At 43.0% G+C, this 13672-nt stretch overlaps 2 protein-coding genes and 1 non-coding gene across 4 annotated transcripts in view; 1 reads left to right on the top strand and 2 right to left on the bottom strand.

The window, feature by feature from the left end:
- Positions 1-1870: 1870 nt before the first annotated feature.
- Positions 1871-4419, bottom strand: hs6st2 (heparan sulfate 6-O-sulfotransferase 2). Of its 2 annotated transcripts, XM_078289045.1 has the most exons (3): positions 4269-4419; positions 3472-4070; positions 1871-3291 (listed from the first exon to the last, which is right to left on the bottom strand). In XM_078289045.1, the coding sequence occupies exons 2-3, from the start codon at positions 4068-4070 to the stop codon at positions 2463-2465; spliced, it is 1428 nt and encodes a 475-aa protein (XP_078145171.1). In that variant the 5' UTR covers positions 4269-4419; the 3' UTR covers positions 1871-2462. The 2 variants fall into 2 exon arrangements, with proteins under 2 accessions (XP_078145171.1, XP_071779969.1); XM_071923868.2 differs by having other exon boundaries at positions 3490-4419.
- A 259-nt stretch (positions 4420-4678) lies between these two features.
- trnaf-gaa (transfer RNA phenylalanine (anticodon GAA)) lies at positions 4679-4751 on the top strand. The gene has a single exon. It is a non-coding gene; the product is annotated as a tRNA-Phe (tRNA).
- Positions 4752-9002: 4251 nt separating this feature from the next.
- Positions 9003-13672, bottom strand: part of gpc4 (glypican 4) — a 30066-nt gene continuing 25396 nt past the window's right edge. The window contains exons 3-9 of the mRNA XM_071923864.2: positions 12745-13142; positions 11983-12148; positions 10887-11017; positions 10644-10790; positions 10170-10294; positions 9874-10046; positions 9003-9780 (exon numbers count right to left, since the gene is read on the bottom strand). Coding sequence (XP_071779965.1) covers positions 9551-9780; positions 9874-10046; positions 10170-10294; positions 10644-10790; positions 10887-11017; positions 11983-12148; positions 12745-13142 — 1370 coding nt within the window. The 3' untranslated portion in view covers positions 9003-9550. The remainder of the gene's footprint in view (positions 9781-9873; positions 10047-10169; positions 10295-10643; positions 10791-10886; positions 11018-11982; positions 12149-12744; positions 13143-13672) is intronic.

Genomic DNA, 13672 nt, shown 5'->3' with positions numbered 1-13672 from the left:
AGTTGGGAGAGAAAGTGTTTGCTTTCGTCTATTAGATAACATCATTACACCCCATTTGAGCGAAAGCAATTTCACAACAAAAGCAGCTATCAAGGTGGGCTATATGTCACGAGCAGGTAAACTGCGTATTACACATGCAAGGCGGCGAAAACGGTTTCTCTGGACCTGAATCATGACTCATTTCCTGCAGCTATAATTTAGGCTGTGCCCATGGCCGCCGCTGAGGGTTTACAGTTTACTGTTAAAGATATTTCACCCTACCTAGGTTAACCTGGTGAAATTACTGCGCATAGTAGAAATCCATCCACAGGCCAACTGCATGCTGTCACTTTGAGCGAATGATAAATCACTTATGTCTGTTTTACATTAGGCTACTGAAATATTAACAGTAGGGTTCGTAGATGAAAATCTTTTTTTTGCACTTTTCTTATCACGCAGAGGGCTATTCTGTTCAAATTCATATTTAATTTGAATGTAAACAAAGATGTCACCCTCTTCAGAATGCATTTAAAGTTACACTGAAGAATTGGTGATGTATTGATGTATGTTAGTCAATATTTTAACATGTTCAAGAGCCTAGCACGAAAGTATTTTTTATTTTTTTGTATTTCCTACACTTATATGCGAACCAAAAATATGCAGGCCTAGATGGGCGCTGGACAACTGCACGGCTTTTCCCAGCTGCAAGGTAGATTTTCGACCAACACTGTCGTGCTTCCGGTCGCCCCACTCTGCTTCACAATAAAAGCCCTTAGAGGCAGGCTGCATCGCATTTACCTGGCCACTAAACCTTTAATGTGAAACGTGTAATATGACCGACGCACAGCTAAATAAAAATCACTACCTTACAGCCAGGGAGAGGCAGCTAAGGTCACAAATATTTGCTTTCCAGCACTTTTTATTCGAAGAGGTACAGCTGATCCAAAACAAGAGACTAGCAGATAAACATGCAGCCAAAGGCCGGGCTGATGGCTCCACACTATCTGTGTGTGTAATAAGAGTGATATATTGCTCTACATATTATGATAGTTGTCATTATCAGATTTTAAATTTGGCGAACAGACATTACAACGAAACTGTAGTGTAGACTGTATTTAGACTTTAAAGGGAAATCCCACTAAATGTGGCTTTTAGGTTTCTATATTGCAAAAGGAGACGCTTCCTAAAATTCACCAAGGGTTATCTCTGTCGTTCTGAGTTTGAAAAGGACCATCCATTGCAATACAATTCAGTGTCACACTGAACTGCACTGCCTGGAATGGTGGAGAGAAAAAAATATTAACAGCTATGTTCCAGTACCTATATTTATCATCTATATATTGCCCATGTTTTCATACTCTACATCGTTGGCAGGTGACTGTACATGCCATTTTCTCCATTTAAACCATCAACCATTTCAGGCAATGCAATTTGAATGATATTGGACTGAGTTTTCCTTGTTTAAGAGCTACTAACCCAAAACAATCTAAAAGAAATATTGGGAAATTTCAGGAAAATGTTTTTTCTGCAAAATAATGATTGAAAACTCAGAAATAGCCATCAGCTGGTTCCTCTATCAACACCTCTGACAATGAGACTGAAAAAAAAAACGTTTCACCTCTTACCTAACCCTAAAAAAGAACAATCTCATTGTAATGTCAGCCTGTAACAAATGTCCACACAGGAAGTTTGGATTTCTTTAAAAATTACTTTAGCCCTCCCTGCTGGTGTAGCAGAGGTTTGCAAGTACGGCACAAAGCCTGAAGTCAGTCTTGTGTGCACATGATCAGGCAAAAGGACATTAGACAGAGAGGGAGGGATCTTTGAGTATGGCAAGTAAAAAACACAGTAATTCAGTAAATGTAAAAGTATTTTTTTATATAAAACGTGGGACACATTCAGTAAACACATAACATTAGCAAGTATGTTACACATTGAGGTAAGTATCAAAACTCCATTCTCCTTTTCCACCGCTACACAATCACTTCAAAACTTTAGTACATTTTAAAATGTATTTCATACACATTAATTTGGCATACATACACGTAGTTAATCACAAACAGTAGCATATTTCAGATTTTGAGCATATTTCCTTATTCAAACGAGTGTCATGTCAGTCCTTTTTTTTGTTTTTAAGAAAAAAAAACTGCCCCATTTACAGAATGCTACATCAAAAGAGCTCAGTTCTGTGTAACTCTGGAAGGCGTGAGTGATCATAGGAAGGTCTGGGACTGGGGGTAGCTAGACCAGCCTTTCCTTTCTGTCAAGGAAATGTGTCGACTACAAACTTCATTCATGACAAAGAAATACAATCAAGATCAATAAATAGATGTGCGTCAATTAAAACTGTCCGTGGTGAAAAAAGAAAACAGTTCAATGGAAGGCCTATGCTAACGGTAGCTACTAATCATTGGCAATAGACAAGGCAAACCTGGCACACTCAAAGTTTTAAGACACCCAGCTGCCCCTGCTTGGTCCCCCCACTACCACTGTTCTACATTGTCCATGTAGTCCTCCATGGTGCTGTTCTCCTCCAGATCCCACCAGTCTGGGAGCAGCACCTCAGCCTCCACAGTCTCTCCCTCAGCCTTCCCCCTCTGCCTCCCCTCGGTCTGTAGAGAGTGGCTCTCAGGCTGACGGGGCGTTTCCGTAGGTTTCGGTGGCCTCCCTAGCCTCGGTGTGAGCCTTCCGCGGAGCCGCCTCCTCTCCTGCTGCCGCCTCTCCCTGGCCTGCCTGCGCTCCTGCTGCCTCGCCACCTGGAAGCGCTGCAGGAAGAGGTCTCGGGCGTACTCGTACAGCTCCACGTCCCACCGGTTCAGCTGCCGGATTCTGCGCTGCGTCTCGGAAGCTACGTCAACGCTGGCGGCACGTGTGCCGTTGAGCTGCGTGAAGGGCGCGATGAACTCCAAGTTGAAGGTGCGCTCAAACAGGTACTGGGTCTTGCGCTGGTACTCAGTCAGCCCAAAGAAGGCCATGCCACGCAGGTTACGTTTGGCACTCTCCAGCAGTACCGCCCAGCGCTCTTCCTCGCTCATAGCAGAGACGTTGTAGCAGCCCACCAGGCTGAGGTCGGCCAGCATGCGGGTCTGCCGGTTGTTGGCCAGGTTGTAGGGGCAGTCCATGAACTCCTGCAGGGAGCAACCCGACCAGTCGTCTCCTGAGTAGCAGCTAGGAAGCTCTGTCAACGTGGGCGCACGTCCATGACACACGTGTAGGGAGGCCTTCCATGTGGCACCGCGCTGGACATGGCGCCACTCACTCAGGTAGCGCCACACCGGGTCCCGTAAGATGGTTATATAATAATAGTTCCTACTGGAGAGAAAAGAGGACATACATTTAGCAGCAAGTCAGCCTAACAAGGAGTTTACAATGATGTTACCGCAAAGTGTTTACTTTAATGGCTGTGACATGCACAATGTAACACCGAAGTGTTTTGACCTGTATTATTACATTGAGACACAATAAAACTTTCATAGAGTCATTTCCACTCACACTTGCTCTGTCACCAACCTTGGCAGGGTCTTGGGAGCCTCCTGCGTGTCCATGCGTGATGGGACACAGTTGGTTAGTTCAGTCCAGTCCGCGTGAAGCCCGCAGCTCCAACCGGTGGAGAAACGGGAGAAGAGCCATGTTTCTTTTTTACCTGGCCGGAAACAGGTACATTTCTTCTGACCTGCGTGACACTCACAAGGCCTCTCGAGTTGAATATTCCGCACCAAATGACGGCCGAAAGTCGTGCCGCCAGTCTTTTGAATGTGCAGAAAAACTATGACATCGTCACCTTTGATATTAAAGTCTACAGCGCGATTCAAGTCCGCTTTTGAGAAGTTGAAGCGCGGAACAAAGCGGACCAGAGCGCCGTCCTCTGCAATGTACGGATCCTTTGAGAGCCCGTCTCGGATTTCATTACGGACACCACTCCGGGATCCAGTGGCACTGCCAGCACCGACCGACGTGAACAAGGATCCCAGGTGCAACAGCTGGCAGTCGGACTTACTCGGACAAACATACTGGATCACAATGACGCCAAAGAGCAACACCATTAGCAGGACGATCAACAGCCGATGGTTGTTGCTGGACTTTTCATCCATCTTCCAGGGACAGACAGAAAAACATTACTCAGGCAGTCCGATCCCCTGCCTCGGCTGGGGAAACTCGGAGAATCTTGTTTATTTGGCTAGCAGCGGCCAAAACAATAACAATGCAGCTGCTAGCTAACCCTTTGCCCTGCTAACATTAGCTAGCCAGAGTGTCGACTGATTCCAAACAAAAGGACTATAATACCTTACGTTATCACCGTATTTGTAGTACGGTAGTACCACAGCACTCGAGTCTCATTGAAGATCGTCTTGTAGCTTGTTTGTAGCAACAGTTAAATGGCAATTATCTTGCCAAACACTCCAATATGAATTCCCCGTCTCCTCCTCCATCACAGTTACCGATCCTTGACCTTTCTTCCCAGCAGTCTCTGCGCTGGATCTGTTAGTGGGAGTGAGAATTACGTCACATTAATGTTTTGGGTGGTGGCTCTGACAGCCCAACCGTTAGCTATGTCTGGTTTTAGGTGTTACACGCCGTGTCTAATCACATGAATGTGTATTTTTGATATTTTAAAGATTTATTTATATCACATAGCTGATGACAGGCTTTATCGCCCCTGAATGTGTATATCTTGCTTGCATTACGTTTGCGTTTCACCGCCGAAATAGCTCAGTTGGGAGAGCGTTAGACTGAAGATCTAAAGGTCCCTGGTTCGATCCCGGGTTTCGGCATTTTGCATTTTGCATTTAGCGATAATATTGTCAGTGTTTGCTTTACGGCAAAACCGAACGAAGCGACTATTTAATTTATGATTAACTAGTGAAGCTAATATGGCAGCATTTTTATGAAGTCTCATTCAGTATTTGCAGGGCGAGGTGTACATAAACGCAACGCCAACTGGGGTGCTGCTAATCTTCTTTCAACAATGAAGCATTTCTATCCTGATGATGGGAGATAGAAGTCTCTTTCAGGGTGACAGTGTCCACTCATGGTTTAATGGATTTTGGTTTGACAAAATTAAAGGTCATTTGAACAATTAAGACTTTTCACCACCATCAACAAAACACCAAATAGGCCTAATGGCATTTCTCTTGGAAGAATGGTGCTGATGTCTCCAATATGAATTTCCCTAATAATATAGTAACAAAAAATAAAATGTCTATGCCAAGGTGCATTGAGGCTGGTCTCCCTTACGGAAACGAACTAATCCTTTAATAAATTTTAGGAGGTTAAGGTACAAATATCATAGCAAGACTATTAAGTTCATACAGGAAATGTTAAGAGATACCATAGGAAATAAAATAGCACAAACTCACTATTAAGTTGTATCACAGTGTGATATTTCCTATAAGAATATACATTGATTTTTGTTAGTGCTGGCAGCTCATAGCGGTCTAAATTCCTTTTAAGATGCTTTGTACTGAGGTTTCCTCTGTTTTGTCAGTTATCTATGATATTCTTGAGCATTAGGTTTGTCAGAGCAACATGATCTGGCACAAGATGTTTATTTGTAATACTGTTTGTGGACCTCCAATATGGCCGCCTATCTAGAAGGCGTGACGCCACCTGAGAAACAATGACAACATGACCCGTTCTTGCCCTGCATTCACGTGCTATCGGATATAGTGGAAAATTGAATTTCCTACTTGGAAATTTCACATGATCGCCATCATCAAAATTGGATAAAGTCGGAAAGTCTGAGAAAATTTTGCTACCTATGACTGAACGATAATCTTTTTAACCTATGCCTGTCAAGGGGAATAAAACACATATACACATGTATCTTTATTACACATTTGTAGTTAGCCAGACTAGCCATGATGACCAACACTTCTGTTTAAATGAGGTTTGTTAAATTTAGGCTATGAATATTCCATGTTTGTTTAACTTTTGTCTATCAGGTTTGATTTTCTGACAAAACAAATTAGTGTAAACCTGAATACTGTGGGCTTCCTGCTTCCAATAATACGTGACAATGACATCACCCTTAGTGTGGGACCTACATTCGGTACCTTTTTATTAAATGCCATATAATTGGCTTATGGGCTCTGCTGTAGGCCCTCTGGGTGACACTTTTATCCTCCTTTCAGATATGTACCAGTCCCATCATACTGGACTGCAGTTTTTATTGCCCCGAAGAAGCCAAGGCCTTACAAAGTAAATCTATTAAATCTCTGTTTAACAGTCAAAGCATGCCGGTCCTTGTATCAAGAGCTCTGCAACTAAATTAGCATAATGTCTGCCCCTCTACAAATTCACACCTATCTACTCAAAAAGTCCACACTTAATCATGGTTTTGAAGGCAGTTTAACTGTGTAACTTTTTCAGAAGGTATCAGTGGTTAATTACCAAACAAAAAACATAAAAGGTCTTTCTAGTAACTTCTTGAAATTAAAACATCCACAACCATTTAAATATTGGCAGTCTTTATTTCAACAAGACTAGGAAATGTTGTTTAATATACATTTTCTCTTACAATTTAACATCTATCTCATCTTGTTTTTCCATAACATTTAGGAGATACTCTGACAAGTAAAAATCTGGTGTACTGTTACGGCCTCTTTTAGAGACATCTAAAACGGCTGCTCTTTATTTACACATTGTTTATTCTTTTCAGTCACTCATTCTCTCCTCAGAATATGAGTCCATTCTGTTCTTGTGGGCCAAAGGCAGATGAAGAGTTTCATCAACTGTCTAGATCAACTTTGAAGTCGCTAGACTGTAGTTGCTCTATAGATCAGATGAACAATATCCAGCAGCCGGACCAACTCCCGCCAGCCGGAAAATGTTGCTGCCCTGGCCCGCAAGCACAGACATTTGCCATCATCACCCAAAACATTTCCTCTCCGAGTTTTAGAAAGTTGGGTTTCATCACACACAGCACAACTCTCCCACATGACACTAACACATGCACAAGCCCTTGTAGAAATGTTGGCGGTACACGGAAACAAAAGAATTGAACCAGTGACATACAGAAGTAATGTCAATTTGAGCTGTCAAATCACGGCTTCAATATTTTAAATCAAGGCTTCAATATTTTATGTGGGTTGCATAGATGTTTCTGCTGCTTGGACACCAAATCCTTCAAAGTCTGATTCTTACTGTCGATGTCCTCACTGATTTGTTCCGAGTCTTCACAACTGGACTGATCATTGGGAACATCACTTTTTTAACGAAGGAAATCTCATGTGAGCTTAGAATCAGCCTGACAAATTCAAAGCCAAACAAGAGGCACAAAGGTTGTGAGCAAACTGCCATGTCCAGTATTTACCAAACATCCTAACAATAGCCAATTCTCTTAGACCTGCAAACAAACCTGAAACATGCAAATCCATTTTTACATTTTTACAAAATGCATATTTAACCCCCCCCCTCCCCCAAATCTGATACCGGTACAAATAAATCAGTTATTTTGTAAAATTATTAATATTTATCATCTAAATTATGTATACCAATACATTCTGAATACTGTATTTTGGAGATACTTTTGTCAGTTCTAGAAGCATGTTTGCAAAGGCATTAAAAATACATGCATAATTTACTGTACAAAAGCAACTTGAGGCAGCATATAATGTTAGAGATGAAATGGCCAGGCAATGCAACTTACAGACCAGATTATCAAATTAAAAGAAAAACCTATGTTGTGCTTGTCAGTCGGCTACAACATACTAAAAAAAAAAAAAAAACCCTACAGAGAATTTGAACAGACAACAGATACAAGTGTCTGCCTTGACCAGTCATTAACATCTACATTCTTTTTTGACATAAAGAAGTAGCTAATAGTGTACCAAGGTTTACAAAAAAAAAAAAAAAAAAAAGAAAACATACGAGGCACCATGTATCAATTTTGGTAGCACTTGTGATAAAACTTCAACATTCAACATTTGAGTTGAAATGACAGAATGTGAGGATGAAGGTAGATAGGTCAAATGGTTCAGGATGAGTCCATTTACACTGACGCAGGCCATCAACGTAGAGAGGTACAAGTGTGTATCGTGGGACGGGGGGTGAGGGGCGAAGAAGAGCCCCAAAAGCTGTGCACACTGACCAAAGTGCCCCCAAATCTGTGCACACTGACCACTCCCACCAGCGCCTAAAAAACTAGCAGTAAAATCCACTGTAGTACCTAATATATATCTTCATACCAAAAATAGCTAAAAATTACAACACCTCTTCAACATAAAACCCTGTATTAAAATAATCTTACTTATCTTGATTTAATTTGATCAAAGCCCTGTCTTTTGTTCCTCCTCTCTAGTTTATCTGAAACGCTCTGAACATACAAGCCGCCGCCTATCCTCTTCAAACAAGTAAGACTGTATAGAGTCAGATACTCTTCTGCTGAACTGAGCTTACAGTACCAAACGGCATTCAGGACTTGTCAGCTTTGCCTTCTTTAGGGGTAATGCCAGGGGAGTCCCTCTCCTTGGTTACCATGCACCAGGATGTCTGCCACATATCTAACTCTATCAGACATTTTCAATTCGAACATTGCTAGTTTGCATTGACAATGAGAGCATGCATGAGGTATGATCTTACTAGTGAACTGGTTTAAGCTGAGAAAATTTGAAAAAAACAAAACAAAACAAACATTAGCTGTTGTTTAGGTTGTGGTAATCCTTATAGTATACATACAATATGCATGTTTGGGCACACAGAGTGCTCCAAAAGCTCTTCTAAAGAATGATTCCTTCTCCAGGTGAACCAGTGAAATGCCTGTGCTGTAATTTCTTTCATAGTATTTCTGACAGACGAGCCGACTTCTGCACTCTGCAGCTCTGAGAAGAGCTCTAAAAAGCAAACTGGAAAAAAACATAAAAATGCTATTGTAGTGTTCTTGAGTCAGGATCAATAGCCTTGATCCTGACTAGCTTCATAATTTCTGACTGGCTGACATCTTAAATGGTAGCGCAGCCACACACATGTAAGAATACACATGCGCAGACACAATCATACACAACAATCACAAATAAAAGCACTACTTGCTACATTATTCCTTTGTTGATCTCTGGTTAATGGAAATGCATTGGTGAAAAGGCAGAAGAAAATGTCGTCAGAAATACGCAGATGTGTCCCACCACAGGCACTCAACATTCAACCAAGCGTCTTGCTTCCTACTCATCTAACTCTGACGACAATCATTTAGGAAGGCACAAAAATGAATCGTGGGATTAAATTGCCAAATAAAAAAAAATTACACACTGTTCATAATGTTGCAAGAGGAATCATAGCTCCAAAGGGCCTTAAGGAGTAAAGGTTTATCCAAAAAAAATGAGGGAAAAAAAGATGTGAATTTTTTTTGGGAAGAAAATCGTATCGCTGTACACTGATGTCCTTTAAAAAAAAAAAAAAAAAACATACAAACAAATAATTAAAAGTGAAGTTATTGTAATATTAATAAGAGTCTTCCCCCCCAATGGCGGACAGACCAAGGTCCTGAAGGCAGTCTTTTTAAAGTCTCTCTGACAGTTTTTCCCCTTCGCTCCGTCGTTCCTTCTTGTTCTCTTCCTTTTCCCCGCCTGGAGCAGTTTTATCTCAAGTGGGGGGCGAGCAGGGCGAGGCCCAGCCCGCACAGCGCCAGCGCCACGCTCCCCTGCGACATACGGCCGCCGTCGGTTGATGGTGGATGTCTGTCCACCACCGGGACGACGCGGGGTTTGACGGGGTTGGGTGGAGTGGAGAAGTAGATGTCCCGGTCCGTCTCGCACGATGCAGAGTCACAACCGCTGCCGCTCTCCTCTCCTCCGCTACTATCCTCATCTGGAAAAAAAGACAAGACACACACGGGGGGGTCAGAGGTCGGCGAAGAGGGAAATGATGAGAGCAGGAGAATCAGAAGTCGACTGTCCTCACCGTTATCGATGGAGATGTCATTGCCGCTGTGCGCTGCCTTGAGCCAGCTTGTCATTTCCTTCAAAACGGCAATCTGGCTACGGATCACAATGTCTGGCTTTGTGATGTCCACATCCACATCGGGGTTTGACACCTGATTGGCCAATCCGTTGCCGATGACAACTGACTCATACCTATGTAAAGTAAGAGTGAATGTGAATGTGCAGCTAGAGATGTAAGTACAGAGCTGAGTAGTTAACGATACTGTTAATAACATTTCTAATTTGTGTGTGTGTGTGTGTGTGTAACGCTCTTACCTGCTTTTTGCTGTTCCGTTCCAGCAGTCGTCCCCAGGTGCAATCCTCTCCCCGGCACACACAGTGTCTGGCAGCGTGGACCAGAACTTCTTAGCATGTTTCAACTTCTTCTTCACATCTGTTGTCTGGGTAGAAAACAGGCATATGAGACAAGTCCTATCACACACCTATCCTTATCTTTGTGCAGGCACCAATGGGAGACAATGAGGTCAAATTTCAAATAAACTTTCACACTCTCTTGTATTGCTAGTGAACATTTATTGACATTACTGTGTTAAAACCTTCATCAGAAAATTTATTGTGTATGCTGATAAAGGTTTTAACACAGAAACGTTGATACATTTTCACTAGTAACGCAAGAGCGCAGTGTGTGGGAGAAAACAGGCATAAAAAGGAAAAGACAAAGGTAGGTCACAACTATTTAAAATAGAGCAAAAGAAGTTTAGTTGTGATGTAGATTTTCATAGACCTTACCAGTCTATCCAGGCTGGTCCCAGCAGCGGTTGTAGGCCTGGCGTCAGGGCTGTAGGGGCGGAAGCGACCTGTGAAGCCCGTTTCTTTGACGGAACGACGGGAACGGAAGGCCTTGCTTGGCTTGGGCTGGCCACATCCCTGGAAGACCTGGAAGAGGTGGGCGAGTGCAGAGGCAAGTGAGTCGAATGGATATATTTCACTCTCTCTCTTTTACTCAAAACGATTATGAAAAAAGGAACTGACTTTTTGTGACACTTGCATGCTGTTCTCTTGCATGTTCATGATGGCCTCTGAGATCTTCACGTCGATGGGGTCCATGACAGATTCAAAATTAAAGGGACCCTCGAGCCTCTCAGCCAGGCTTAGCATGGCATCTGAAAATCAAACGAGTTATAAGAACACACACACAAAAAAAACATTAGAAATTGATTCAAGAACAAAAACAGAAGTTATTTTGGCCATTTCAGTTACATGAAACTACCACTAGGGGGAAGCATAAGCCGTCTGCTGCTGTTTGCTGGGAGCAGGAGATTGTTAAACAGTTGGGGATGGAATACAGCCCTAAAATTACGGCAGAGTAAAGCTGCCACACAGGGAGGGGGCAGCAGAAACCAGACGCCCCCACACAGAGCAGCAGCGTCAGCAGTCAGCCACTATAAGCCAGGGATGGACACATTTAATGGTGGCAGGAGGCCAAAAAACCACTATTGTCACAGGAGTTTGTCATATAGAATACTATTTATGAGAATATATACAGAGAATAGTGGATATATGTACCACTCTGTATTTAATGAATGTAATTAATGATATACTTGCCGAACAGAGAAGTTATTTCGGTGCCACTGTATGCATGAAGAATTTGATTTGGGTCTATATTTACAAAATATATTTACATGCAGCCTGTGGGTCACAAGTTGTACAAGTTCTCACACTCTCCTCTACTTGAATATACCCAGGGGAATAAAAGAAAATATAATAATAATAAAACAAAAAAATATCTTATTCAAGTGGAGAGGTGAAACTGAAAGTTACACCACATTGATCACCAATCCCATCACGTCAAATTGGCTTTGTGCCCACAAGGGTATACAGGGGTGCATGCTTAGATTAAATTAAACTTTGCACTGCAGCAAATAGTAATAGGATATACTGTATCATAGAAGAATAAGCTATAGTTTAAGAATAGAGTACATGAGGGTAACAAACATACTCGACCACAACTCCAATGCTCTGATTTGGACACATTAAGTCATCACGGTTGTTGGAGGGTGCATGCATGGTCAAGTTTTCATTCAGGAAGGCTACAAAACGTGTCCGTGTTCACATGAAGGCCACTTACCGAGGAAGTTGTTCCATTCTGTGTCCAAGTCGGCCTGGTTGGCCAGACAGCCACGCATCACGTTAAGACAGTAATTCTGGCAGGGCTTCAGGGCCACCTGGCCCGAGCAGTAGGGACAGTACAGCATCTTCATGGCTGCTCGCACACAGCTGGGAGATGCACTGACCTGAGGGGGAGGAGGGCAGAAAGCAGTCTGTTATCATTCTGTCGCAGTTCACGGGAAAAACACTCATCCACCACCCACACACACACACTCAGACCCTAAAAAGGCACAACCCGTTTTATAGCCCAAGTCCAGCGTGCAGTATAATCTAATCATTAATGAATTATTCACTACCACGGCAAAACATGTCATACCAGAACAGGCAAAGTAGTTTATGTTATCAGGCACAGACAGAGTCACAAAAACAAACACACACACTCTAGTGGGACCTTGACCTCTTATCCCAAGAGAGGCATGGAGTCAGAAAACACAGGAGGGAGGGATGGAGGCAACTCCCCGCTGCATGTGTTCTCATGTTTCACCTGAACTCCCCACACCTGCTCAAACACCGCAGAGCTTCTGTATTGCGCCAAGTGAAAAGCTCTGTGTACTCAGAGATTCATACCAACTTCCCCTGACATGAGAGCTGCCATGCCAAAAAAACCGCCTGAGGCAACACTTTTCAGTATCCAGCGGTAATTAAAATTAACGACGTCACCGCAGATTTCTGTAAGCCTCCACAACAAAGCCCCGAAGTTTCACATGCACCTCTTACTCACCGTAGAGACTTTATTGACCACCTCCGGCACGAGCGCCAGGCCGCGCGTGAAGGTGCGCGCGGCGACGAAGGCCCGCGTCAGCTGGAGGCGGAGCTTGCGCGGCACGTCGCCGAAGGGCTGCAGCTGCTCCGTGTGGCGGCTGACGCACTCCATGTAGGAGTCGCTGAACTCGTACTGAACGTTGACCAGCCGGAACATCCTCTCCAGCAGGTCGGCCCAGAAGTCCGACAGCATGGAGTCCAGGTTGACGGCGGCGCTGCCCGACAGGTAGTAGCGCTTCAGGGCCTGGAAGAAGTTCTTGAAGAGCTCTGCGTTCTGCACGTACATCATCCCGTACGTTCGCACGAACATGCTGTTCAGCGAGCCCTCGGCATTGTCCAAAAGCTCACGGAAAAACTCTGGCGGAGAGGAGGAGAAAAGACGGGGGAGGATTAGTGTGATGACTAAATGCAAAGGTTGCCAAAGATCCAGAGCAAACAGTTCTACATTGTTAGCATTTCAGTGGGCTTCTATAAGGAAGGGTTTATTTTAAAGATGTTATGAAGGAAATTGAATTTGCCCTGTTTTCAGTATGATGGATAACATATTGCTTGGGACATGTTATAAATACACAGACTGAAGACTGATTTTATCAATCCTTAACTCAATACTCGAGCTTTTCATTTGACTTGTTTGGGCAAAGCAGATCTACACTATATGAGGATCCTATGACAAAACTTTAGGCTATAGGCGACACACATCAGGTTATTGAAATTGAAACTCCATGACCATAATGTGCATTATGCAATATGACTGTAAAATATTACAATTGTACAATTCTTTGACTAAATGACCACTTCAATAATGTATTATTACTACTAACTTACATTATATCTGTATGTCTTTTGCATTGCAGGAGAGGTTATGTTTTCTAACTCTATACTCAAGC

Source organism: Centroberyx gerrardi, chromosome 16 (genome assembly GCF_048128805.1).
Source record: "Centroberyx gerrardi isolate f3 chromosome 16, fCenGer3.hap1.cur.20231027, whole genome shotgun sequence".
In the NCBI taxonomy this organism is placed as follows: domain Eukaryota; kingdom Metazoa; phylum Chordata; class Actinopteri; order Beryciformes; family Berycidae; genus Centroberyx; species Centroberyx gerrardi.
The sequence above is the reverse complement of the archived record's forward strand: the minus strand, read 5'-3'. Positions and strand labels throughout refer to the sequence as shown.